Consider the following 27638-nt stretch of genomic DNA (forward strand, 5'->3'; position numbering starts at 1 on the left):
TTAAAAAGTAATTGTATGTAGTGTCAAATATACATGTGAATCAAATTGCTGGTACTCAGTTTGAAAATACCATATCCTTTTGTTTAAAACACAAGATCCCTAGACTATAGTATTTTCACATGCTTACAGAGACTGTCCAGTTGTTCAGAATAACAAAAAAAAAAAAAAAAAAAAAGGGAAATTTAAGCAGCTCTCATGCACTGAAATAGAAGGAGAAAAGTTTTCTCATGGGGAAGGTTGAATTCATACTCATCTGTATATTATACCACTGTGTTAATCCCTGACACCAAAGGTCTAACTCTTAATTCTACCCCTCCACTTTCCCTACTATGAAGGAGCATGGGGAAGTGCCAGGATAAGAGGGCTGCTGTCAATTTTTCTTGTTTTTTAAAATCAGTTCCTCCTCTTAGTAGTTGTGTTAACAAATAGGATAAACAGTGAAACTGACTGTATGTGTATTTTACTAGTAACAGTAGTAAGTAAAAACATTTTTGATTAGAAGTGTTTGGGGTTTTTTTAAGCTGACAGTATCTCTTTAAAAAAAAGTTGAGCGAGAGATGATTTCTCTCAAGTAGCTGCCTTTTAGCCAACAGGGAATGATCCTTCATTTGTTCTGTAAACACAACTCCCACTTCAGCTTGACTTCTGCAAGTTGAATGACTGCTGGATCAGGTCTAAGATTTGGATCAGGCTTCTTACCCTGAAATAACAGCGTGATGCAAGAACATAAGGAAAAGAAGCTTTTGTAGTTCCTGCACCATAGCATTCCATTTTCAACCTTCAAACTGCAGTTGTTTGTTTAATCTGAAGGCAAATTGACAAGATTTGACTGTCTTTCTCTTTCACTCTCTCCCTAGACCCCGTTAATGATATACTTGTTTCATTTCCTGATTGAATATGCTGAATTGGTGTTCATGGTAAGTGTTGCTTCAATCTTTTTAAAAAAATAAAACAAACCATTCCAGGAATGCCCCTCTTTTTAAAAGCAAAATATATATATTTAATTGTAAATTTAAAAAATCTGTGTTTTATTTTAATTATTGATTTTTATCGACCCAGTCCTGTGCTCAACAGTGGGATCATTAAGATTAGTGAGGTGTTGAGTATGCTCAATTTCCACAACTTGCTTTCATGTCAGTGAGAATTAATGGCATTCAGCAGTTTTGTAGATTAGGCCCCTAATGAGTCCAGGAGATATTTAGAAAGAAAGACATGTCTGTACATATGCATGCTCAACCTGTACCCTTCTCCCCCTCCAAAACTAATTTTTCATTAGAATTTCTTGGCTGGCTCAATGTCATCAAGGGGGGAAATCAGGGACTTGACACAAACCCTTAAAGTTGACATGAAAAGGCAGGGGTAGGGGAGTTTTATGACCTAAAGAAATAAAAAAGGGTACAAACCCTGGTTTCAGTTTCCATTGCAAGTGACCTTTAGTGAAGAATGTAGAGATTATACTTTCAAATTCTGGGATTCTCATTGAAGTCAGTGGCAATGCCCTGAGGGAGTTGAGTGGGAGCAGGATCAGGTCCTGTTTGAGCACATTAGAGTTAAAAACACCTATGTTTGACAGTAAATTTTGTGTGTGTTGCATAATACAAATAAACAAAAGTCGCCCAGCTAATTAATTACATCTGCTCTTTGACTTTGTCATCAGAGCTGGCAATATGGCACCTCTCACAAAGGCTAAAAATTGATTATAACACATGTATGGCAACCATTTCAAATTATTTGCTCTGAGCCCTAGACAATTTGTGGTGTTATGTGGTGAGCACTGGGTCAGTTCAAGAGGCTGCTCTTCTGGTTCATTGGTGAACATGTTCTTAGTTACATGTGTAGTGTTTAATATGCTGCCTGTCTGCTGTGACTAGGTCGGTGTTTCTGTAACTCTTTTCTCTCGTGGGCCACTTGATGAAAGACCTCCTATTACAATTTCTCCTCTTCCGATTCCCCACTCCTTGATTCTCAAAATATTTACTTCTCTGTATCCTCCAGGGAGGCTTAAAGAAACACTGGTATTCCATGGACCATAGCTTAAGAGCCACAGGGTTAGAATAATACTCTTTAAAGACGTTTCCACCTTACACCCTGAACTATTACCAGTTGCTACTATGGTGAACATTCATTCAGAATATTGATGCAATATCTCAGCTTTCTGTAGTGGTTGCATTCGCTACTGTTTTCCTTGTTTTACTGACCAATCACTCTTTGCCTGCCTGCCTTCCTTTCTTTAGATAACTGATGTGCTCACTGCTGTTGCCCTCTACTTGGCCATCCAGGACTTCAACAAAGTTTTGGTAAGCAGACTTCCAGAATCTGCTGGTCCTTGTTCTCTTGACAAGTGCAAGTGCATTTCTTAAATGAAAATGTGAAGCAAGTCCAGCCCTACTCAGACAATGCGCTTATCAAAATCTGCTGCTTAGCAGTAGTTGCGAATTCAACAAAAAGGTCAGCAAACATGGATGCAGAACATGGGTGAACCAACTTGGGCCCTGTTAATGCCTCATGTTACATGTGTTTGACAGAGGATGGTTTCTGAGCAGGCTGTAGGTATTGTGGTATTACTCAAGTTAATGTAACAGCTGTTCACATTATAGTTTCAATGATGATCTCACATGTATACCTCCTTTCATCTTAAAGCATTTAAGAAACTGATATTGAAAGTATGCCTCAGGATCAGATCAACCACCAGTGAAATTCGTCCACTTTGGGGGTGAAACATGGCAGCTGTTTCACAATGCACAGTAATGGGATGCAACAGTTTAAGACAGGAATTGAGGACTCGTTTTCAGTTGTTTTGGGAATTTTAGATGTGCAAAACTAGTCACCATAGTGGGAATTTGGCAGGACAGTGGGGTTCTCATTCTTAGCTCCTGTTCTCACTACAACTTTTAAGCAGTTACTGGCATGGTTGGCTTTGTGTCCATACACAGCACAGTTAATTCACAGACTGAAAAGTACCTAATAATAACTATAAAGTTTATTAGCCCTTAAAGAAAGTTGTAGTTTGAGATCACATAATCCAGAATGGTGGAAGACTGATAATTCTGCCGCACTGGGCAAGAAATCTTGACACAAGTATGATTTAATCCATACCATTCCATTCAAAATATATATAAATGGAATTTGAGGCTAGTGGCTCTTCCTGAGGAAGCTGTGCTTTCTTTCATAAATCACTTAATCAAGGAAATCTTTGCTATAGAAGATTCTGTGTGTCTGTAATGGCAGCACAGTGCTCCCTATTGTTATTTTGGGGCATTGATTCAGTACTGATTTAAAGGATTTTCTACAGCATTTACATGTTCAATGGAGGTCTCTTGCCCAAGTAGGGACCTGGTCTAACCTTGTTTCGTTTGGGAGAGCTGAAGGAATAAATAGCACAAGGTGATATGGCTCCCGGCATCTAAAAAGCATACCAGCATGGCAGTTCTTCAGGTTCTTTGTGGGACAGTCCAGTAGGTTTACAGATGACCTTTCTTCTTCATGTCTCTGGAAAACCCGTATTTTTGTGGGGGATATATGAAATGTATTTTGGGTGCTCAGAGGATATATCTGACAGATGCTCCAAAGAAACGGGAATGCACAGAGATGCACAATCCTGAGTATAGCGTAGTGACTGGATTTGTTTGTGTAGGACTTAGATGTTACACTGGGGGATTTTATAAAGGTCACCATTGTTTGGTGACATGTGGGCTTCAGGAAGTGCACAAAAGCTACTATGTTGCATTTGAAAACACACTGGGCACTCAAAATGTACATAGAAATCACTATTAGTAACTAATTCAATAAATCCTTCATTGCAAGCACAAATTAAGCAAATATCACTATTGGTCTTACTCAAGGCAACAAACCAAAATAAACTAGAAGTTCTTTTGGAGCTGTAAGCTGAAAAAGCATTAGGAAATTGTCCAGGAAGTGAGAACACTTGATTTTTATTTGAGCTCCCATATCTCCCCAGTGCCTCTTCTGACTTCTCTGACTTGACAATAAAATCCAACTCTGGCATTCAGTCAAGTCTCTCTGCAACTGCAAGCAGAATGGCTGGAGTCAGGCAAAGTCAGCAGGGAGGGAAGTCAAAATTGAGCTTGTTAAGCAACCCTTGGTTCTTCCTGAAATACAAATAACTAGCATCTCATGGTGATGGACGAGGCTGCAGACCCTAGGTAGACACAATGTATTTCCATGTCTGACAGTTTTTGGTCATTCTCTCTTGTCCAGTTTAAAAAGCAGAAACTTCTAATAGAACTAGATCGTTATGCACCTGATGTGGCCGAACTCATCCGGACCCCCATGGAAATGCACTATATCCCCCTCAAGGTAGCACTGTTGTAAGTATTGCTTCCTGCAAGCAGATGCAAGAAACTTAGATTCCAAATCCTCCCATGGTTTTTAATTTGTCTGTTTAGGGGATTCAGCGGCTTATTAAGTATTCTCTTTAGTTGCTTTCTCTATCCTGGTAGACAGAAAAAATGTGCCAAGCACTGTATCTCTGTAGTCAAGCAACAGAAAGCTAATGTTTCTCAAAATTTATGTTTCACACAGTAAAATAAAATTTTCAACCCCTTTCTATTTGGGTTGACACTATACAGTCTCTAATATGGAGAGATTGTAGTGTCTCTGTTGTTTAGGTTTTTACTAAAAGTCCAATTTTTCCCATTTTCTAACTTCAAAACTAAACCAGTGTATCCAAGATGTCTGTCGTGTTCCCTTTCCAAAGGAGAACATTTTTGGAAAGGTTAGGGCAGTGTTTCTCAACCTTTTAAATAGCAAGTACCCCCTAACTTCTGAAAATTTTAATAAGTACCCCAACACTCAATTTTCCATGGGATTTTATATTTACAGACTAATGTGAGCCATATGTTGGAAGAAGGGCTAAGTATATAAGGCCGTGATATGACAGATGTCAGATCTAGTGTGGGTAGGGTTACCACCTTTACACCAGGGGTGCACAACTCAAGTAAGTACCTGGGCTAGAGGTGATGTTGGCCAAAGCTAGGAGGCTTTGAGCGGCATGCCAATGCTGGGGAATATAAAGCGCTGTGCCAAATTTTATGCCATAGATTTGAGAGGAGGAAGGGGTGAGAGAGGCATAGGGAAGGAGGGTGAGAGAGAGAGAGGAAAAGAGGGTAACTGGTGAAATCTGGGGCTGTCATGGTTATCAATTTCACTGCTCAGCTAGAGCAGTGAAATTGACAAGTTTTCTGGGCACTGGGCTTTGAACCAGGGAGGGGGGCTGCCACCCAATCCGAGCTGGGGCAGAGAAGGCTTCTGCGCCAGCTGGGACCCGGGGATGTGGGCAGGCGGCTGCTACCTGTCTTCAAGCTGGGGCGCTGGAGGCTGTCCCTTGGCTCGGAGTCAGAGAACAGGTGGCTGCCACCCAGCTGCGAGCCCAGCTCACGAGACACAGGAGGCTGCCACTGGGCTCCCATCTGGGAGCTGGGACCCAGCGGGAAGCAGGAGGCTGCTGCCCGCCTCCTCCAGAAGCTAGCGGCTGCCACCTGCCTCCCAGTTGGGAGCTGTGACCAGGCAGAAAGCAGGGGGCTGCCGCCCACCTTCCCCAGAAGCTGGGGGCTGCTGCTCACTTCCCAGCTGGGAGCTGTGACAGGGCGGGAAGCGGGCGGCTGCCACCTGGCTTCCCCAGAAGTCAGCAGCTGCCACCTGTCTCCCCTTCACTCTGTTTTTCCCCGGGTACCCCCTGCCTGGTGTCTCGTACCCCTAGGGGTACACGTACCACAGGTTGAGAAACTATGGGTTAGGGGTAATTGGGCAAGGTGTTCCCAGGGCAGAACAGTTTGAAAACCCAGAGGTTATTTTTAGAGGGTCTGAGGTACTCAGTTTCCAGCTGGTCATCTTTAATAACATCCCTCTGAGACATTATAGGAAAACCCCATTATTCAGACCATATGCTCTAAGTTTTTGAAGTTAGTAAAGTTCTAATTAAAACAAACAGTATAGGAGGCAGATACTTAAAATCAAAAGAAATAAGTCTATCTTTGGGCTTTCTCAATCTGAATAAATTAGATAAACCTGGAGTCTGGAATTAATCAAAAGGTATCTGCTTCTTGAATCTCCCTTTCTATTGATGTCCTTTGATCAGAAGGTTTTTCATAAAATAAACCATTAATGATTCTTTCCTGTCCTGACATGAATTGTATAGGTCAGTTAACCCCCTACCCCCATCCCCTCAGGGTGAGAACACTGAAGCTTTCCTCTTTTTTTTTTAATAAGTTAGACTCTTTCTCATTTTTATTACACACTTGTTGCACAAAGGAATACTGGAATTATATTTTAGCACAGCCTGCTGCATGTAATATCTCTCTAGTATTTGAAGTAGCCATTAGCTTTAGGCCTATGAAAAGGCCAACCTCAGACTGAGAGAACCCAGTATTAGGATAAATATTCATACTACAAAAAAGCTGGAAAATCAAAATCCCCTCTCCGGTCTCCAGGAATTGATTTGTATAATGGAGGTTGGTTGATCTTCTGTCTTTCTTATTAAATCAATAATCCATCAAAGTGCTTCTTTGCTCCTTGGAACCCAGTTAAATTAGACCACTACATCATTAATTTCAAATTTTCAGAGAGAAACTAGTATCTTTAAAGTATGTGTGCACTCTGAAGAGTGACTCTCAAAGACAGCATTATGGGGTTCTGTGTTTGCTGTCTCTCAATGATTACAGCTCATATGTGTTCAGTTTATGAGTAAAAAGATGGTTTATATTTTAAACTGCCAGCCCTGCATAGTTATCCTGGGATCTGAGCCTCAGCCTGGGTTCTCTGCTTCTCGCACGTCCCCACTGGCAATAAAGGTTCTTCAGAGCAGATTAGGCCCTGCTGTCACTTATGCAGTCACATTGCCTTCAGTGGGGTTGCACAATTGTAACTGATTGGGACATAGGAAACAGTTCCGTTTATACACAAAAAGAAATGGAATCCATCTTGCTGTCTGTTTAGCCATATTGGCTCCTCAGGGCAAACCAGAGTAAAAACTAAATAGGAACTTAGTTCAGTCACTAAAATTGGCAGATGTGATTCTGAATATAAATGGAGAGCAGATCGACTGAGTAAGAAGGGGCCATTTTTATTTGATCACTTTTCATTAGAATTGCATTAATAAATGTGCTCTTTTCCCTCTGCCATCTCCTTCTCCCCACTGGGATCTCCCATGATCACCCCTTCCTTCTCCATGGCATGAAGACCTATTATACACAAGTGCAGCACCTGAATTTGCACCATTTGAAAGGCATCAATTCAGCTGAATCCTTTTGAGGTTGAGAGAAACTACACACATGTAAATAATCAAAAAGAGATGACAAAAATCATTTCCATTTTCCTTTGATATTTCTCCCTTTGCTTTGGTATTTTTCTCTTTTTTTTTTTTTTAATGGCATGAGTTTAATTGAGTTTTTATTCTTTTTCAGTTATCTCTTAAATCCGTATACAGTGATGTCTTGTGTTGCAAAGTCCACCTGTGCCATCAACAATACTGTCATTGCATTCTTCATTTTGGCTACAATAAAAGGTAATGCACTGGGAAAACTTGTCCCTAGTCAGATCTTTCTGTAAATATTTGAACCATGTGCTATTGGAACTGAAGTTAATACTTTATAAATAGATTTAGGAGAGAGATCTCGACTAGACCCACCACAGACTGGGTCAAGGCAATGTCAAAGGTCTGCTTTGAATCACTGAAGTAAGAGGTGATTCATAACTGAGTACAAGATCTGTCATCCCAAAATGTGTCGGAGTCTCTGGTCTTGTGGGCTGTGTCTACATTACACACTAAGCCCAGGTTCAGACTGGAGTTTGAGCCCAAGCCACCCTTCCATCCACATACAGACACAGAGTCTGACTTGGGTCAGCAAGCATTTGCAACGCTGGGTCCTAGGACCCTGCTAGGTGGGCGGGTCAGAGCCCAAGTCCTGTTGTGACTCAAGTCTAAGCCCTGTCATTTTGCAGTCTGGCTGCAGCTCAAGCTGCAGACTCAAGTCAGAAGCTCTGCATGGTGCAGAGTGGATGCTTTGGCACAGCTCTGAGACATAGGTTCAGCAATTACAGTTGTTTACAGAGCAGTGTGGACACTTAAGCACAAGTTGAGTCTTCAAGCCTAGCTCGTCGGTCCCGTCTGTAGCTGTGCATGGGATTCTTCTGTACAAAGTGCAGGACTCTGCACTTGTCCTTGTTGAACCTCATCAGATTTCTTTTGGCCCAATCCTCCAGTTTGTTTAGGTCCTTCTGTATCCTATCCCTACCTTTCAGGGTATCTACCACTCCCCCTAGCTTAGTGTCATCTGCAAACTTGCTGAGGGTGAAAGCTACCCCATCCTCCAGATCATTAATGAAGATGTTGAACAAAACTGGCCTCAGGACCGACCCCTGGGGCACTCTGCTTGTGACCGGCTGCCAGCTAGACATGGAGCCATTGATCACTACTCGTTGAGCCCTATGCTCTAGCCAGTTCTCTATCCATTTTATAGTCCATTCGTCCAACCCATACTTCTTTAACTTGCTGATAAGAATACTGTGAGAGACCGTATCAAAAGCTTTGCTAAAGTCAAGGTATATCACTAACCTTAAGCCAGTTAATTAGGCCAAAATGTTCAGAAGTAGCCCCTGGTCTGGAGTGCTTCCTTTTTCCGTGTCCAACTCTAGATCCTTTGCGCTTGATCTGAGCACCCACAATTTCAGTCAAAGTTGATGAGCAGCGCAGGTGCACAGTGCTTAGCTCAGCCCAAGATGCCTCAGATTGGGCAACCAAAAATGGAGGCATTCAAAATTAGAGGTCACTTTTAAAAATTTTGGTTAACGTCTGTGCCCCAATTTCCACATCTGTAAAATAGGTTAATGTTACTTCTCTACCTTGACTTGTGATGCTCAAGTAATGTTTGCAGAGCACTCTGAGACATTCCAGTGAAATCTGCTCTCAAGTGCACAGTATTAATGTAACAGCTGCTTCATGCAGAAATTACTCCAGAGTACACAGTCTCCCACATAAATAGTGACTGACATCTATGGATTTAGGTTATGTGAATCTATCTAGGTCAGGGGTAGGGAACCTTTTTTATGTCAAGGGCCTGATGGTGGCCCTGGCGGCGGGGGAGAATTCGGCGGCAGCGCGGTTTCGCAGCGGCGGCGGGGTTCAATGGGAGGCGGGGGGCAGTGCCCGCCGCCGAAAAGGGACAAACGGTGGCAGGGTTTTCGGCGGCAGGCTTTCGGCGCCGGGCACTGCCCCCCACATGGAACCCCGCCGCCGCCGTGAAACCGCGCCACTGCCGAATTCCCCCCCGCCGCCAGGTCCAGAACAAATGATTCGCAGGCCTTATACGGCCCGCGGGCCAGACGTTCCCCACCCCTGTTCTAGGTAGATTATAGGGATATAAACCAATTGCTATTTCATGCTATTGGCTGTTTGTCAAAGCCCTTCTCCTTATCTCAATCTCCCTATAATACAGAGAGGGACAAGCTCCAGAACACGCTGAAATAGTTATTTTTACCCCTTCTAACAGCTTGTGGAGTTTTGACGTTCTGATGATCACAGCTGGTGCTATGCAGTACTTCCCCCTATTTGAGCAATGACTTCATATCTAAAGGACTGTTAGAATATGACCCTCTTCATGATCATGGTTTGTTAACTAAGTTTTGTTTCCTCCCTGCAGGCAGTACCCTCCTCAGTGCTATATTCCTGGCGTTAGCGACATACCAGTCACTGTATCCTCTCACCTTGTTCGCACCAGCACTGCTGTATCTTCTACAGGTAAATACACTTAGAAAGTAACTGTATGGGCTGTAAGCTGTGACATACTATTCAGGGTCAATTTCTATCAGCCAGCAATGGTGTGGAGGGAGGAGATTCACTGTGAAATTCTATGGCCAGTCCTCAAAATCAAGGAAAAAATCTCATCCTTCCCCAGGGCAGTGGGGATTTAACATTTTACAGGAGTCATACGTGGCTAGAGGGAGGGAAGCAGAAACTCATGTATTCCCTGCCTTCAAATTCAGTTGGTACTCTTCTTGCCTGAAACACAAAACTATGTTTGGTGTCATGTGACCAGCAAAGAGAATTTTGGAGCAGCAATTTCTTCTACACTGACTCAGCATCAGTGCCATAAAATATAGTGACAGTCCTTTTGCCTGAATCATCCAGGCCCAGCAGCATACTGCAAATGGCAATGATAATGTGTAACTTGCCCCACAGTGCCAGACGTACACTTATGGTACTTGCAAGCACCTGCTGTCTCCAGCCTCACTCCTCCTCCATTAACAGAATGTTGATCCAATTCCACCAGGGATTCTGAAAAAGATGGTATCCTTAATTATTCATGGACGCCCAATTAACCGATTGATAGGCCAAGAGCCACCTTCCCAAGACTGGAAAGGGGTATTAAATGGAGGCAACTCTTTGCTGGTGATGTCAAATACAAGTGCATGCTGATAGCTACTGCTGAGAGTACAATGTTGTGGAATAGAAGGGATGATGTAAAGAGACTGTTTGTGTTCTCTGGAAGAAGTGATAACTCACTGCAAAGAAATGGGTGTCTCCCTGTTAATCTACACTATTTCTCTAGGTGCTTCTACCATACCCACCACTATGGTATTCAATATCTCCCTTTTCTTTCCTTTTGGGGTTTCAAGTGACTTGACACTTCTCTGAAGTCTTGTGCTGATATTGTGAGAGGTTACTTGACTGAGAGCCTAACTGATCAGTTGCTTGTTTCATCTAGCTGGGAGAGCAAGGGGATACTCCAAGGACAGGCTGTGTACTGGACACTGGTGAAAGGACTCTTATCCAGCATCTGTACAGAGATTTATGAGTGGTTTCTGAAGAAATCTTGCCAGGGTCCCAGATAACTGTCAGTCATATATTTCCACTGATATGTCTCCCTCTGTGATTTTACAGTGTATGTGCATTACAAATTTCTCTCTCTCTTCCCTGATGCTCATTCTTAATTTCCTTAACTCTGAAAGAAAATGGTGAAGAGTCACTTATAGATTCATCCTCCTTCCCCCAATACTCCTGCGTAAATGTCTTTCATTTTACTTCAAAATATCCAGGAAATTTCATTGTTGTTTTAAATCTTTGCAGACAGAGAGCACCTACAAAGTCAAAGCTGTTGGTTAAATCTGAAAGGGGACCCTGACATTACTTTCGGAGCAGTTAGTTTCCTGCATATGGTCCCAATTGTGCACTTATCTCTTTATTTTAAGCAGAACATATACATGCAGTGGCAGAGCATAAGTGTAGCGTTTTCAGAGTTGGTGACCAGTGACAATACACGAACATCTAATGCCTTTGGATTTTTGAGGGGACTTTCAAAAGGATTCAGAGCTGCCAAAAGATGGTCTGTTTGTTAGGATTTGTTGGTGAACTTCACTGCCTCTTTTGTGAGGTTTGTTCGGAATTAAATGGCTGCTCTCCTGAACTTTCTATCTATCTATCCTGCCAAGAATTCTGTGTAAATTGGCTTGAGATGTTCCAGAAAGTTTTCTTATGTTAAATCTGTGTGGTCCAGCAGGACAGAGCACCCTTCCATCAGAGTCCTTTACTGTCATGAGTCAGTATGCTTTCTAAGGACGCTGGTGAGGCATGTACAGTATAAATGGGGATGCCAAATTGTGAAGCAGCTTCACAGATTCAGAGCTGCTGAATTCTGCTGGAGTTTCTGTCAGAGGTGGCCCAGATTTCCAAACCTGTGCTGGCTGCACAATTATCAATATTCTGCACGTACATCAGGGAATCACAGACACAAGTGGCCAGTTGTGATTACTTGAATGTGAAATTGCCTGTCTTTTCAGGCACAGTTCTCAACGTTTTGGGCAGAGTGTGAGATTTGATTGGCTAAGGCGGAGCTCACTGGAGCAGAGTATGCTGAACGCTGCTCTTTCCATTGTGGTAGGGCCGGTATTTGGTGCTTTCTCTCCACAGTGCAGAGGGGCATGTCTTGTTAATAGAAAACCACAGGATGTCCTTTTATTTGCCTTGTTTGTGTTTTGTTTCCAGCGTCAGTTCATACCAGTGAAACTGAAAAGCAAAGACTTCTGGATGTACACCACGCAGTATACAGCACTGTATCTCTGTAGCTTGGTGGTAATTGTCTGCCTCTCATTCTTCCTTCTCAACTCCTGGGACTTTATCCCGTCTGTGTATGGTTTCATGTAAGTAGTTGTAATTTATTTTCTGGTAATGCCCATACTGTGATAGACGTTAACCACATGTATCGGAGACCTGTTCCCTATCCCAAAGAGCTTGCAGTCTCAGGAAAAATTTACCAGCAATGCAGGGGAAACAAAAAACAAAAAACCTCACTAATAACAACAAAAAATACATAACCAAATTTCCGCAAGAACTAGAGAAGATGAACTAAGTGGGGAGTAGATAATGGAGTTTCTTCAGTCTCCCTTTAATTAATTTAATTTTTGGCATCTGCTTTGGATTAGCCAAACTGACCACTGAGTGTCACTGTTGATGCTGCAAGTGTGTGTGTCTGTATAAAATCACCTTAACGAGACAGTAAGGAAAAGGTTAGAATGATTCTACTTTAGAAAATAGTGGTGGTGATTAAATATCTTGGGGATCATAGGTGTTCAGTAAGTGGATTGCAGCCTTTTCTTATATATTCTGCTCTGTTTGGTTTCCTCCTAATTCGTCCTAAGACAGAGCCCCTCCTTCCCCCCAGCCATGCCTGCAGTGGCACACAATGATTCAATAATTTCATAGAAACAAGTAAGTCAAATACCAACTGCTTTAAAATGTTACCTTGATTTTTCTCTTTAAATTTCAGCCTTTCTGTTCCAGATCTGACTCCCAATATTGGCCTCTTCTGGTACTTCTTTGCTGAGATGTTTGAACACTTCAGTCTGTTCTTCGTGTGTGTATTTCAGATCAATGTCTTCTTCTATACCATTCCCTTAGCAGTAAAGCTAAAGTAAGTGGATTTATTTGCTATCCCTTTGTCTCTGTGATCTATCAACCTAAGGAATTGCTGTTATTCTGTCTCAATTGGCAGAAGTGGGGAAAGATAAAGGCTTTTGTGGACTCTGTTTTCTTTTCTTGATATATCTGCTACACCAAAAATGATTGCAGCCCACTGTCGTGTTACTGTCCAGTAGAGACCCATGTAGGTCATTGTCAGACATCCTGATCTGTGAGGATGAAAAAGAGCAGATTTAGGTTTTATATCAGCCTTTTCCTTCTCACTTCCTGAAGCGTCAGTGTTCTTCTCTCAACGAGGGAATGGTATTAAGCCTATGGTGTATTGAAAATGTACCTCATGTCTTTTAGGGACCCTGCACGTTAGTGTATTTTTTTACTTGTTCCCTAGAATGGTGGGATGCAGCTTTTTCTGTAGAGGAGCACATTGCTTCATGTAACACTGGGATGTACAAGACACTAGGATCCCTCAAATATTCCAGGGAGGCAATGCTGCGGAATGGTTAGAACAAGGGACTGGGTACCAGGACTTCCTGGATTCTGTTCCTGGCTCTGAATTAGCTCTGTGGCTTGGGGCAATTTTGCTGTCTCACTCTGACCTTCAGTTTCCCCATCGATAAAATGGAGACAAGAATATTCCACCTTGGAGGGAGAGGTTTTGTGAGACTCAGTCCATTAATGTTTGTAAAGCGCTTTGAGGTTGTCTCATGAAGTGCTCTGTGCAAGGACAAGATAATCTTAATATCTGGTTTTCTGAGGCAGGAGCTGCCCTCATTGCCTGTATCAAGGCTTAAGAATCTTGCTGCTCCTGTATGGGGAATTGTGGGAGCTCCCACACTTCCCCTCACCCCCCAGCATGCACCGTCCTCTTCTGCTATGGAGCTGTGAAGATAGTTTCACTACAGAGTGCCCTAGAAGTGCACACAGTTTTCTGAGATAGTAGGAGATATGTGTTCCCTGCCTCTGTTGGAGCCATGCCATTCTCTCCCTGTCTGTGAGTTTGGAAGGCTAAAATAGCATGACTGTGCCCTGCGAATTCAGTGTAAGGCAACATCTCCATATCTCTTGGCTCTAAGGTGTCAGCATCACTGTGGGGCCACAGGTGCAGGAGCGGAGGGAGGTAGGGGAGGCAGAGTTGGGGGGGGGGGGATTTCAAAGGGCCAATGCCTGTCCACTTTTGAGCAACTGAATTTGGCAGAGGCGCAACGAGGGGGGACCCCAAGGGCACAGTGCCCCCATCTGATCAGAGCTGGGTGGCATAATATTGAAATCCATTCCCTGCTGGCATGACAGAGGGATGGCTAGGCCAAATTAGAGTGAGTGGTGTTGAGATCTGGCGCATGGGGTTACAACTCCCGTTGGCCTGCCCCATTTTTGCAGTCCTTCCAGCACCCTTTGTGGGGTTCCCCAAGACCAGTGTTTCCCAAGAGGCTGCTGCGGTAAACCAGACCTCCCCAGGATATTTCACAACATCCTTTCCTCTTCTTCACCAGTACCCAGAATAGCTGTGGTGGGACCATTCTTACTCACAGCTAGCTGCTGGCTGTGTTTCAGAAGTCCGCTCTCTTTAAGAAAAAGTGTCAGTCTGGTTTCAGCCTCACTTTTTAAATGTAATATAAACAGCTCTAAAGACCAAAACAAAAAAGAGTCAGCTCTTACTGTGCCTGGAGCATGAAAAGTTGCCCCGTGCCATAGTCTGAAAGTCAAATATAAAGGTCACTCTGGTATGTTCAGTGTCTCTTTATTTTAATTTTTTTCTTCAGTACTGCAAAGCCAGTTCATTTGTATTAAAAACAAACTGTGCTCTAGACCCTATAATAAACCCTGGCACAGTTGGCCTCAGCTCTTTTCAAACTACATGTACAGCTGATGCTTTCTACATACTCTGTAGCCTCATGCTTGTAAGTGAGACAAGGTGGGTGAGGTAATATCTTTTATTGGACCAACTTCTATTGGTGAGAGAGACAAGCTTTTGAACCACATGGAGCTCTTCTTCAGGTCCAACATGGCTACAACTACTCAGGCTTGTGAAACAGGCAGAAAGCTGCACTGTAGAGATCCTTGTAAATATATCTCTTACACATGTAGCAAATGCTTGCACCATCATAAACTCTGTATGTAGGTCATCATTTTGGCCTACGGGCCTTTGACTCTAATACATGCTTTCATTCTTGGAGGAAGAGGTCTATTTGAGAAACGTGATTTGTAAAATGCCCATGTGTTTTATGCTTGTGTTGAAGTAGTTATGCAGGAAGCTGGCTGAATGTTTCTGACTCAGAGGAGATGCTGAATTCTTGCCCTAATACATATTGACCCATAGGTGGGATTATGTCATACAGTAGTCAAAAACATGAGAGGGGGCAGGTGGACAGGATGCTTGATCACAGTTGGCATTTGAGATGGATCCTGCTGTGAATTGGAAAGCAGGACATTCAAGGCCAGTTCTGTAAAGTCCTTCATTGCAAAAGTAAAGTAAAAGGTTCAAGGGAGTTTCTAATGGGTTATGAACTCTGCCATTCTGTTTGAGGGCACTTCCAATGGGACGGTTATGATGAGTTGGAATGTATACAGCTGCTGTTCTGACATGCCACAGGATGAATCTGTCAGGCAGAGAGCTTCTCAAAACAGACCTTGTGGGACAAAAGCCTCTCAAAGTGAAGTAGCACTTCCTATGACAGAAGGCAGCTGCAGGAGGGCCTGGACCCAACAGACTGATTGTGTAAATGTGTGCAGCGTGTATGTGTCCAAAGTATCCATGTGTGTGTATACAAATGCCCTTGAAATACTCCTCTGCAAAATGGCTCAATGCTTGGGAGACTTGCTGGGCAAACAGAGCAAGAGTATGAAAGCTTGTAGGAGTCTGGCCCACGGTATGTTCATGTGTCCCTACCGATTCTTGGCACCAGGTTCCAGAGATAAACGCTGCTCCTCCGGTGTCTGTTTTGTCCAGTCACTGCCTGTTTCTTTTCTCCTCTAGGGAGCACCCTATCTTCTTCTTGTTTGTTCAGCTTGCCATCATTTCTATCTTCAAGTCCTACCCAACCGTGGGAGACGTAGCGCTGTACATGGCCTTCCTTCCCCTCTGGAGCCACCTTTACAGATGTAAGTTCTTTGTGTTTGATTCTTCACTTCCCCCTTCAGTCCCTGGAACACTTTCAATTCAAACCCTGGTTTGTTGACGTGGCTGAGGTGAGGGGCTTAACTAAGGCCAGGTCTACACTACAGAATTACATTAGTATAACTGCGTCGCTCAGGAGTGTGAAAAATCCACCCCGCTGAGCGACATAGTTATACCAACCTTACCCCCAGTGTAGGCAGCTCTATGTCAGCGGGAGAGTTTCTCCCATTGACATAGTTACTGCCTCCCGTGGAGGTGGATTAACTGTGCCGACAGGAGAAGCTCTCCCATCTGAGCATCTTTACTTAAGCACTACAGGGGTGCAGCTGCATCAGTTCAGCTTTGCCAATGCAGCGTTTTAAGAGTAGACCTGCCCCAAGACTCTTCACTACAGGATGAAGCTAGTAAAACCAGATGAGGCCTGGGACTGTGCAATACAACTTCATGCCACTGGGGGCACTGTCCCTCTTGGACTGTCTGCTGCCTGGAAGAAAACAGGTCTGATCAATACAAACCATGAAGTGTCTGTGTGTGGAGAAATGTTATGACTTTTGTGAGTGACTTTCCCTCCCTTCTTACCCAGGTTGTTCTGAGGATTAATGACTTGTTTGTAAAGCTCTTTGAGAATTTTGCTTGAAGGATGCTTTAAGAGTGCAAAGTATTTATTATCATATCATTGATATCAAGTACAACCACCCTTTGAACTGGGGTGGGAGTGTCTCTAATCTCAGTTTATAGCTCTGGTAATCTGAGCCCCAACCCTGTGGTTAATCAGATCAATAGAACCCTCCATTCTAACACCATTCGTTCTGTTTGTACAGCACCTGGAACAATGGGGTCCAGGTGCTATAATAATACCAATCATTAATAATTCACAGTTGCCAGTGTATGTGGTCACATGGTCAGAGTGTGTACTGACTGGATCACCCCAGTTATCCAAGCCATTGCTTGGCCTCTCTTAAACTCTGTACTACAAAGACCCTTTCCAGCCCCACTAACTTGCAGCTCATTTTCACACTGAAATTCCATGATTACCCCCTCAGGATGACTTTAAATATCTGCTGAGATAACGTTGCAGCAGCTAATGAGCCTGGCAGTATGACATTCCAGGAAGATTTGTGTTGCTTCCTGGAGTGACTGGTTTGGGTTGGCTTTGGCAATCAATACCAACCAACCCTGCCTGGCTTTACGTTAGCTTGTGTCAGTCCATTGCTAACCCAAACATGGCCTCGATTTCATTCGTAAGCAATTTCAGCCTTAACACAAAGGGGCCTAGTTAGGCCTGGAAATGTGAAACTTGCCATGTTTGTTTCCCTTTGGCTTCTGTAATCCAAAAACAGTGGGTTAGGTTCACAAGAGTCACAGCCTGGCTTCTCTGCTCCAGTTATTTCTATTAAGCTTTAAAAATCATTACGAGTTATGCATTCTTTGAAAATCCAAGCAGCTCCTGAGTCCTTGAACGGCAACAAGAGGAAGAACAAAGGGGATTGAATGGCTGCCATGTAGTAAGGGCTTCATTGAAGTGGTCCCTGCCTGGTTCTCTGTAGCAGCACTGGATGAAGAGTAGGTGGGGCTTTTTACCTCCTTTTGAGGACAGCTGCCCCTCCATTCTTGGAATGACTATGGCTGAGGATAAAACAGCCTTGACAATATAGCCCAGTAACCATGTCAGTTAAACTTGATCCCTTAGGCAGCCAGGCCTGCCAGACCCAGGCAGCACACTTTCAAGACATCCTGGTTCAGCATGGGTGAGCTGGGAGCTCCAGGCACACCCAGCCAAGGGTCCATGGCCACCCGAGAAGGACAATCATCTTTCAGTGCCTCATTGGAGGTTTTTAAGAACATGTTAGGCAAACAGCTGTCAGGAATGGTCTAGTTAATAGTGGTCCTGCCTTGAGTGCAGGGGACTGGACCAGATGACCTTTTGAGGTCCTTTCCAGTCCTACACCTCTATGTTTCTATGTCCTGCAGTGTACTAGTATTGTTATGAAATTGGGAATTAACATACTAAAGAGAGACTGGTCTGCACCCCGCATGACAACATTGACAGCCAGTTGGAAAGCTTCTCTTGGTTCCAGGCTAATCCAAAGAGAGTTAGGTACCTTCAATGATTGATCTATCTGGCTCTCCTGTAGGCAAGCACAGCAGCCTGATTTGATGTTCAGGTGAGGTACAATATCCCTACGAAAGAATGAGCTTTAACGGCTTTTGTGGAAAGAAGGCTCCTCTATCCTAGTGATTGGGTAACACCTGCAGTACTTCTGGACAGGGATGCATGGTTCCTTTCAATCTAAAACATACCGATACAGGCTATGGCTGATGCTGGCCACGCTCTTGCATTCCTAAGTGAATGTGTTCATCAGCAGACTCCATGCACCTAGCTTCTTGCAGTTTGGCTTCTTTCTACTATGATACTTGATTTTCAGACACCATCTTTGGACTGTGTTTAAAAAGGCAAGATATCTCTTCTCCCTCCTACCATTCTCTGTAGGTAAGTAGCATGACAAAGGTTTAAGAGTGATGCCCTCCAGTCTCTTAGTCAGGCTGCTGCTGAAAAGACTCTTCATAAAATTGCTGGGTACTAGGGAAGAGACTCGTGATAATGCAGGGCTGATTGTCTGCTTCAGAAGAAGTGCCCTGTGGAGAAAGACCTTTGCTCTACTCCCCCAGCACAGCTGTTCCAAAGCAGCCAGTTCTGCCTTCAGCCTGTGTCCCTGCCTCCCATCCCCATCACACTTCCCTGCAGCAGTAGGACTCTGGGGCTTGTCCATGTGGCTTCTTAGAGAATGAATGGGTTGTTACGCAGAGACTCTGCCCCCTACTGCTGTCTTGCAGTCTCCTGCTTTTGCTGTCATCAGAGCAGCACTTGCTGGAAACCAGGAAGTGGAAGCAGGAGCTGCAAAATGTTAAATTTCAATCTAAAATTAAACAGGCCAAATTTTATTCTTTTAAAGAAAAATCCCAGTTGGTTTATTATAGAATGTAATAGGGGGTTGTTATAGCAAACATTTATCATTACAAAAGATTGTGCTGGTGGAGAGAACCACCCTTTAATTAGTGCCTCCACACTGCTGGATGGTGCTGTAGATATCTAAGCACCATCATCAGGGGACATGAGGTCACCTGCTTGTTAGCGTCTCACTGTTGTGTTATCTTTGTTTTTTCTTACAGTCCTTCGGAATATCTTTATCCTCTCCTGCGTGCTCATTGTCTGCTCGCTGCTGTTCCCAGTGCTGTGGCATCTCTGGATTTACGCGGGAAGTGCCAATTCCAATTTTTACTATGCCATCACGTTGACATTCAATGTCGGGCAGGTTAGTAAAATCAGGCAATGGGCAAAATTTATGCAGCACAGCTGGGAGCCTGGTAACATGACTGTCAAATCAGCAATATCTGGCTCTGCTACAGAATATAGCAGGTTTTGTGCATCCTGCACCAGTTGTAGCAAGCGTCCTGGCTCTCTTATCAAGCTAAGAGCCATACTTCCAAGAGCGTAGTCACGAGGTTCTAATACATTAATAAGCAGAACTATTGTGTCTGATTACTTGAACCTTAGATTAAGGTTCTGTCCAGTTTATGCTGCAAAATATACAGGCTGTAGCTTGAAAGCAGAGGAAGGATCCCAGGCACCTTGTTTGGAAGCTGACAGATTTGTAAAACAGCAGCAAAAGCTTGTATTTAAGTTAATGTCCTGCAAAGGAAAGTTAATACCCAAAAGCACCCAGATAATCTTCCTTCCTCCTCTTGAGCTTAATCCTGTGAGTTCTGGTCAGCCCCAATTCCTATTGACTTCAGTGAGAACAGAGAGTGCTCAGCCCCTTGTAGGATCGAGCCCCTTGTCCACAATTTCTGCAACCTTCTAATTTCTTTTCTTTTCTGTAAACTAGTATTTACTGGCAATAGACAGATCCCCGAGACTCCATCCACACTTCTCCCATTTACAGCTTGTGTGCAGAAAATTTGAAGGAATAACTAAGCCGCTTCATATTGCTGATCTTCATTAAGCCTTGCATCAGTTTCACATGCAGAACAATTAGACTTTGTTCTCGCTTTGAAGAAACTAAACATTCTTTTCATGTCAAAAATTAGATCACCTCTAACATGTTGGCAGTGGTCTGTGTGTATGTGTTTCACCTTGTGCTGGAGAGGCATGCTTACTGAGGGGCCAGAAATTAGCCACTTGTGCAATTAAAACACAGTAGATTTATGAAGGGGTAAAGTCCTGAAATGTGAACACAGCAGAAGACCCTTTGCAGTGCTCCCCTTCAGTCTCGTCACTTGTCAGTAGAGCTGGGTGAAACTTTCCAGAAGAAACTTGTTTTTTCCCCCCATAAAATGCAGGTTCAGGTCAGCATTGGCAGCTCATTTCGGCCAAAATGGAAAAAAAGAAAAAATTCCTGAAATGTCTAAACAAATTGTGTCAAAACAAAACATTTCATTGGGGGAGCTAGATTCACAAGGGGATTAAGGCACCATTCACAAAATGGAGGAAGAAGAGCTGCCACCACTTCCCCCCACTTACAGCCATTAGCCTACTAGTTAGGACTCTCACTGGGATGTGGGAGACCCAGGTTTGAAACCTGCTCTGGAGTAGTATGGATTTGAACCCAGGCTTCTGTCTTTCCAAGGTCAATGCCCTAACCACTAGGCTATAAGGTATTCTGGGGTGGGTTTTTCTCAGGCTGTCCTGTTGAAGCTGTTCCACTTCATATAACATTCTTGACTAGTCAAAGGGCCAGACAGAGAGTGACCCTGTATCCTGGTGGATTCACCTGGGGGGAGACCCAGTCTCTCATCCCAGATGAGTGCTATAATCACAGGGCTGTTGGGCATAAGGGACACCACCATCATCTAGATCTTCATTTCCTTTACCTTCTATAAAAGCAAAGTTTAAAATACCCAAAATGCTTTGTATGACCCAAATGAATTTTTTTTTACTTTTTCAATTAATTGAAAGTTCTGAAAAAAAAATTGGTGTGAGTTTGACCCCATTCCTGGAACAGCCAGCACTGAAAAATCACTCAGCTTTTCTTCTCAGCCCAGCTTTAGCTGGCAGTCTTATCTGTGACCTCAGCATTCCTGTTCCTTATTGCAAGGATAATTGCAAGGGCTCCCCTCCTGTCTGGACTTTCAGGTTCTCCCAGTTGCCGTTTCAAAACTGGAAGGTATGGTGCATCCTTGGGCATTAATCGTTCTGGTCTTCGGTGCTGTCCTGCAGATAGTATGTTGCAGTCATTAGAGGGCTGTTAATTACTGGCCATGCAGCATTCTGTCCAGCCCTCATCTTAAAGTTCCAAAACACAAACATGCATTAAAGCATTAAACAGAAATAATTGCTGCTCTGAAATGGACAGCTCCTTGGAAATCTCTCCTTTCATTTATTTTTGAGAGGTTGCTGGGTGTCTACAAGGTATCTAGTTATTTTGCTATTACATTCAAGGGAACAAATTGAGAATCTGTTTTTTTAGGCCCACCGTCTCAGTTTGATCGAGTGATTGTGTAGGATTGTCCAGTAGCCAATACCACTTTGTGCTGCGATGTTGTTAGAAGGTCAGGCCAGGTCAGTGCTTATGTAGGAGATCTCCAAGGGATGCCTAGGTGATGCTGGAGGTGTGGGCCATGGCAGCGCTCCTTCTTTCTGAGTGAGTACAGAAGCATACATCAGCATGCTGCTAAGCTGTTACAGGTGCTGTTGAGGTCCTGACCACTTGTGGTCATTAAAGATCCCATGGAAATCTTAGTAGAGGGAACAGTCATAAAAGACATGGCCATATTCCAGCATGGGTAATTATGTTCTGCTTTCCTTAATTCCCTTGCAGCTTCAGCAAGACATAGTATTCTTCATCCCTTGCTAACCAGTTGTATAGCTTTGCTGCATGTTGTTAAACAGCTTCCTTGTTTCTTATCACCACGTCGTTAGTGGATGGCGTTATTCCTGTGCAATATAGACTCCTCCTCCATTTCAGTTTGCAGTGTGCCTGGGGAGCCAACCGGATGAAAGATATTGTCCATGTGTGACCTTTGTTTGCTGCACTGCCAAAAACCCTTTTATCCCTCCAGATTGTCACTGTGTAACCCTTTCTTGAGATCCAGGCACACAGATTTCCTAGCTAGAAGTACAGCAAACCTTGAATTCCAGGCAGTTATTTGCCCACTGATATGGGCTGGAAGGAGCTGTGGTTTTCCCTCCTTTAATAGTTATCTTGAGTTGCTTTCATATAAACTTTCCAAACTATCCAGCTGCATTTGTAACTTACCTCCTCCTCAGCAAGAATAACAGCAATTATTTAAGGAATAATACCCAGGGTGGTCATAAAGCTATAAACATTACAAATCTGCATCCATTGGGGTCAGTGGCAAATGGTACAGGATCAGGCCTTGTGAGACTTAGGGTAACGTTTTCAAAAGAGTGTCAGAGAAGATCAATAGCACTTGGGTGCTTTTGAAAATGTTATCCTTAGTCATCTCATCACCCAGGAAGTATGTGTTTGTCACGTGAGACCCATATATCTTACGATGTTATTTCCTTAACAAAGGAGGATTTTCAATTTGTATTGCATTAAACCCACTGATCAAATGCATTTTAACACAAAATAGAATACAAAATAAACCTTTGTTTTGTGAAGATTCTTTCATATGTATCCTAAAATGCTTTTCAGAGTGTAAATAACAAGTAAAGGTGGAGAGAAATCATATGTATTAAGCAAGGAGAAAAGATCCATTTTCAGATAGATTATGGAAGTGGAGGACTTATGAGTGGATGAGACGCTGAGGTACAGGATTGAGCTACATAGGAGAAGGCTATTGTGTCAACAGGGGTGAGCTTGTGCAGATACAAGATCTGCACAACTTTCCTTTTGTTATGTTTGTATTTGTTCCAGTGTTCTTTGATCAATTGCATTTCATTTTAAGACAAAAATTGCATCCACTAGGGTTTAGATCACTTTTGTCCAAACTCTGCAGATTGCTGGGAGATTTCAGCAGCTTTGAGGAGAAGCCAGAAAAGATGATAGATCATTTTATTTTTATTTTTTTTTATTTATATCGGGAACAAGTTTTAGGCTACACTTGGGGAAAAAAGACTGGAACCTTCACTACAAGTAGCAGCCTCTTACACTCTGTCTAGTTCAAGGAACAGTAGCCGGTTGCTGTGTCTCAGAATCATACGGGGTCCTAAAACCTCTACTGTATTGTATTCATTTTCCAAAGGAAGAAGGAGAGCAATCACTACGCAAAAACTCTAAGGCTAAAATCAAACAAAAACATTGGAACCACTTTAAAGCGTTTGCTGTCCTGTTCAAGATACATTAGAAGTTGCCTGTTATGTGCTTTTAAATAAATGTGAGCACATCACATCTGTTCCCCAAGGTGCTGTTCCGTTTTAACCTGCGGACTTTTTGTATAAGGTGAGTGCAGCAGTCTTTCACAAGCTGCAACATATCAGAAAAAAGTTAGAGGGGGAATAAACCACCTCTTTGTAAGATCCCATAAGTCTGTGGCTGTTTAACAAGGAACCTGTCACTGTAATGTCGTAGGCTGACTTCTTTGGGAGCCTTCACAAAAAGGAGCTGCTGCTAGCGCTTTGGTTTCTGTCAGTGAAAGCGACATAGTCACCGAGGGCCATAAAGGAAAGGAATGAAAATAGAGATTCACAAAGGGTTGTTTCTTGTGCCTTTGTTTTTGGTGCTTGTGGCATTGTCGTTCACATGGGCAGGAAGGCCAGGGCATGTGCAGCTTGGCTCAGCTAAAGCTGGGTGTCTGGAGTGACTGGCCTGGCTTCTCAGAAAGGCAAAAGGTTTTGAGGAATGGGGAAGGAAAACAAGGGTGGGATTCAGAAAGTCCTGAGTTCTAGCCTTGGCTCTGTCACTGGTGGTGTTTATGTTCGAGCAGCACCTAAAGGCCCCAGTCAGGGAACTGGACGTTCACAGTGCACTGAGGAGTTACTGTGGCCAGATTGCTTCACCTGTCTAAGCCTTAGAGTCTTCATCTGTAGGAATCTGGGGAATGGGAAGGGCTGATATTTCGACAGTGCCTTGGAACTGGATAGGGCCATGGATCTATTCTCTCAGCAGCCAATCTTTAAGTACTTTTACCATTATTTTGTGTAATTCAGTCTCCTCTTGGGCCTGCCTTTTCCAGCGAGAAGCCCTCCCTCCTACTTCTGGATGTTGCTAACATCCCCAAGGGCAGGGCCAACAGCAACTGGGTTAATGCTGGCTGCTCCTTGTTCCCTGAGTTGATCAAGAGACTTTTTGTAATGTGGAGCCTGGAGGCTATTTTGGTTGAATTGTAAAGGATTGAAGGCTGCAGGAAGCTAGCCTGCCCTCAGACTCTGCCTGTTCTGTCCTTCAATCTGTCAGGATGGCAGTGCTGTTGTTTTAACCATTACTAACATGCTAGTCAATAACAGATTGAAGCTACCATTGCATTCAGAAAACTGTAATAATGCAAAACTGGGGCTTTGATTTCTTGATTTTGTGCCTTTAAAATCTAAGTTAGGTTCCCTGCAGCAATCATAACTTAGACCCCTTCTGTGCATTAAAAAGGCTCCATTAAAATCAGCACTTCCCAGCAGATACCATACCATGCTGTCTAAGATACCACACTTACCACCTGTTCTAACTATCCCGCTGTGCAGTAACTGTTGGTTATTGACTTTCTAATGGTGGCCACTGTATAAAATTTGTATTCTAGATAGTGGTGACTTTGGGGCTTTTAATATAGCTGTGCCATTACTGTTCCTGTAGGAAGCATCCCTGCATGTTCAATGAAGGGATGAAATCAGAAGGGAGGCAGGTGAGAAGTGCCTGCGTGATAGGGGACTGTGTGATTGGTATGAAAGATTACCCACCCTGTGGCCATGTGCCCCCCACATCTGAACTTTGCAGTGCCAGGCCCCAGGGGTCTGACAGCCTTTTTCTGTGCTGTCACACAAGGGAGACCCAGCCCCCGAACAGTTAGACTTTGAACTTAATGTGTGATCATCAGAGCTCATGCTCACTTTTTTTTATTTCAGCATACAGTCTGGTTGCACTGTCACTAATAATAGTACCTAGCTCGAATGTAGCACTTTTCATAAGTAGATCTCAAAGCATTTCAAAAAGGAGGTCAGCGTCATTTTTCCTATTTTACAGATGGGGAAAACAGAGGCACAGAGCGGTGAAGTGACTTGCCCAAGGTTACCCAGCTGGCCATAGATCCCAGGCCTCCTGAGTTCCAGTTCAGAGTTATATCCACTAGGCAACGCTGCCTCCCTCACCAACAATTCTGCCACGCTTCAGGGATTCCTTAGGGCGTCTGCAAAACTACACATACAATCTGTGGTGGAAACCAGTTACAACACAGTTGTCCCCATTCATGATTAAAGCATCATTCTGTTTCACAGTGTAGACTGACCCTTACAGTCAGTCTGCGCTGTCATTAATAGCAAGTGGATGCTGCAGGCCGAGGGGTATTTCGACATGGAGTGTCATGTTACACTTGCGAGGATAACTGAGAGGTAGAAATGCCATCCGGGACTCTGAGCTCTCTAGCATGGAGATGCTTTCTCATTACATTTACAGGGTCGCTGTCACAGTTGATTGGGTGCAGCAGAGCTGTGTGTTCACAGGAGTGCTTATGCTTTTACAGAGGGAAGATGTAAATACGTTAGTCACGTGCCAGAACAAGCCTTACAGCAAACAGCTGGACTTGTGACTGATTTATGGACTAACCTGGTGGTTCAGGACAAGGCAGATTTATAGACAATATTTTACATTTCTGTGGTGCCTCTGCGTGAGGCTGTTGAAGTGTTTTCCAGGTGGTAATGAGTCGAGTCTCACAGTCTCATGGCTGAGGTAATTAGCCTCCTGTGGAGAATCTGGGACACCTAGTGGCAGTGACTTGCCTAGGTGCTGAGTGCTGGTCTTGGCACTGCCGCTGGCTTGGTGTGTGGCCTGGAGAAAGTAATTTAATTTCTCCGTTTCCCCAGCTGCAAAATGGGACAGTTCTGAGACTTCATTAACGTCTGTACAGCACCCTGAAAAAGGACAGTGACTTGTAAATGCTAGGCATTAGTGTCATCCCTGAAGTTACTCTGGGGAAAACCTCAGGTGGCCATCACTGGCAGCTCTGGAGAGAGTGGGACTAATTGTTGTGTGTCTGTCTCTTTTACTAGTATATTGCAATGTCTGACAAGTCATCCTTGTGGGCAGTATGACTAGAAACACTTCCCGAGTAGCTTTTCTTCCTCCCCTTGCCCAGATATTTCTTAGCAAGATGCTAGGATAGGGAAATGGCCTAAATATAAATTCTTGTGGTTGCCCTGCTCAGGACTTTAACCAGTTGAAAATCACCAGCTTTCAAGGCTTAAACAAGTGGAGTCTGAAAGAAACTTCTCCCCTCCTCCCACGAGACCGTTGCAGAGCTAAGTGTATTATTTTGGGTTTTACACTTTCTTCTAAAGCATCCAGCTTTGGCTACTATTAGAGATGGGATGCCACATCAGATGGAGCATTAGCTTCGTCCAGTGTAGCAAGTCTGGGATGTTGGGGTTCCCTCTGAGACCTTTTCCACTCGGCTTATCCAGAACACCTTGTCTAGTTCTTGGAGAATGCTTCATCCAGTTCTCTGGGACCCAGAAAACTCAGTTTAACTCCAGATTTCATCATAGAATCATAGAATATTAGAGTTGGAAGGGACCTCAGGAGGTCATCTAGTCCAACCCCCTGCTCAAAGCATTACTAACCTCAGCTATATCATCCCAGCCAGGGCTTTGTCAAGCCTCAGCTTAAAAACCTCTAAAGATGGAGATTCCACCACCTCCCTAGGTAACCCATTCCAGTGCTTTACCACCCTCCTAGTGAAAAACGTTTTCCTAATGTCCAACCTAGACCTCCCCCAACTGCAACTTGAGACCGTTGCTCCTTGTTCTGTCATCTGTCACCACCGAGAACAGCCTAGCCCCATCCTCCCTGGAACCCCCTTTCAGGTAGTTAAAGGCTGCTATCAAATCCCCCCTCATTCTTCTCTTTTGCAGACTAAACAAGCCCAGTTCCCTCAGCCTATCTTCATAAGTTTTGTGCTCCAGCCCCCTAATCATTTTTGTTGCCCTCCGCTGGACTCTCTCCAACTTGTCTACATCCGTTTTGTAGTGGGGGGCCCAAAACTGGACACAATACTCTACTCTAAATGCGGCCTTACCATGCCGAAGAGAGGGGAATAATCACTTTCTGCGACCTGCTGGCAATGCTCCTCCTAATGCAGCCCAATATGCTATTAGCCTTCTTGACAACCAGGGCACACTGCCGACTCATATCCAGCTTTTTATCCACTGTTACCCCCAGGTCCTTTTCTGCAGAACTGCTGCCTAGCTCGTTGGTCCCCAGTCTATAGCTGTGCATGGGATTCTTCCTTCCTAAGTGGAGGACTCTGCACTTTTCTTTGTTGAACCTCATTAGATTTCTTTTGGCCCAATCCTCCAGTTTGTTTAGGTCCTTCTGTATCATATCCCTACCTTCCAGGGTTTCTCAGGTTCTTCTCAGGTTTCTTTATTTGGCATACAGCAAAGCTACTCTGAGTTGATCAGACTCCAGCGAAGGGGTGGGTATAGAG

General features: G+C 43.8%; 1 protein-coding gene across 2 annotated transcripts in view; it reads left to right on the forward strand.

Annotated features, from left to right (window-relative positions):
• PIGU (phosphatidylinositol glycan anchor biosynthesis class U) overlaps window positions 1-27638 on the forward strand; it is a 38247-nt gene that overhangs the window by 4574 nt on the left and 6035 nt on the right. The window contains exons 3-12 of one of the 2 annotated variants that reach the window (XM_067554464.1): window positions 858-917; window positions 2235-2297; window positions 4219-4328; window positions 7422-7522; window positions 9657-9754; window positions 11999-12153; window positions 12780-12923; window positions 15906-16030; window positions 19218-19360; window positions 25181-25323. In XM_067554464.1, coding sequence (XP_067410565.1) covers window positions 858-917; window positions 2235-2297; window positions 4219-4328; window positions 7422-7522; window positions 9657-9754; window positions 11999-12153; window positions 12780-12923; window positions 15906-16030; window positions 19218-19360; window positions 25181-25243 — 1062 coding nt within the window. In that variant the 3' untranslated portion in view covers window positions 25244-25323. Of the gene's footprint in view, window positions 1-857; window positions 918-2234; window positions 2298-4218; window positions 4329-7421; window positions 7523-9656; window positions 9755-11998; window positions 12154-12779; window positions 12924-15905; window positions 16031-19217; window positions 19361-25180; window positions 25324-27638 lie in introns of those variants that run through there. The other variant, XM_067554463.1, reaches the window with a different exon arrangement.

Source organism: Emydura macquarii, unplaced genomic scaffold, assembly GCF_026122565.2.
Source record: "Emydura macquarii macquarii isolate MOO-44397 ecotype Brisbane River unplaced genomic scaffold, CSIRO-AGI_Emac_v2 contig_1483, whole genome shotgun sequence".
In the NCBI taxonomy this organism is placed as follows: Eukaryota; Metazoa; Chordata; order Testudines; family Chelidae; genus Emydura; species Emydura macquarii.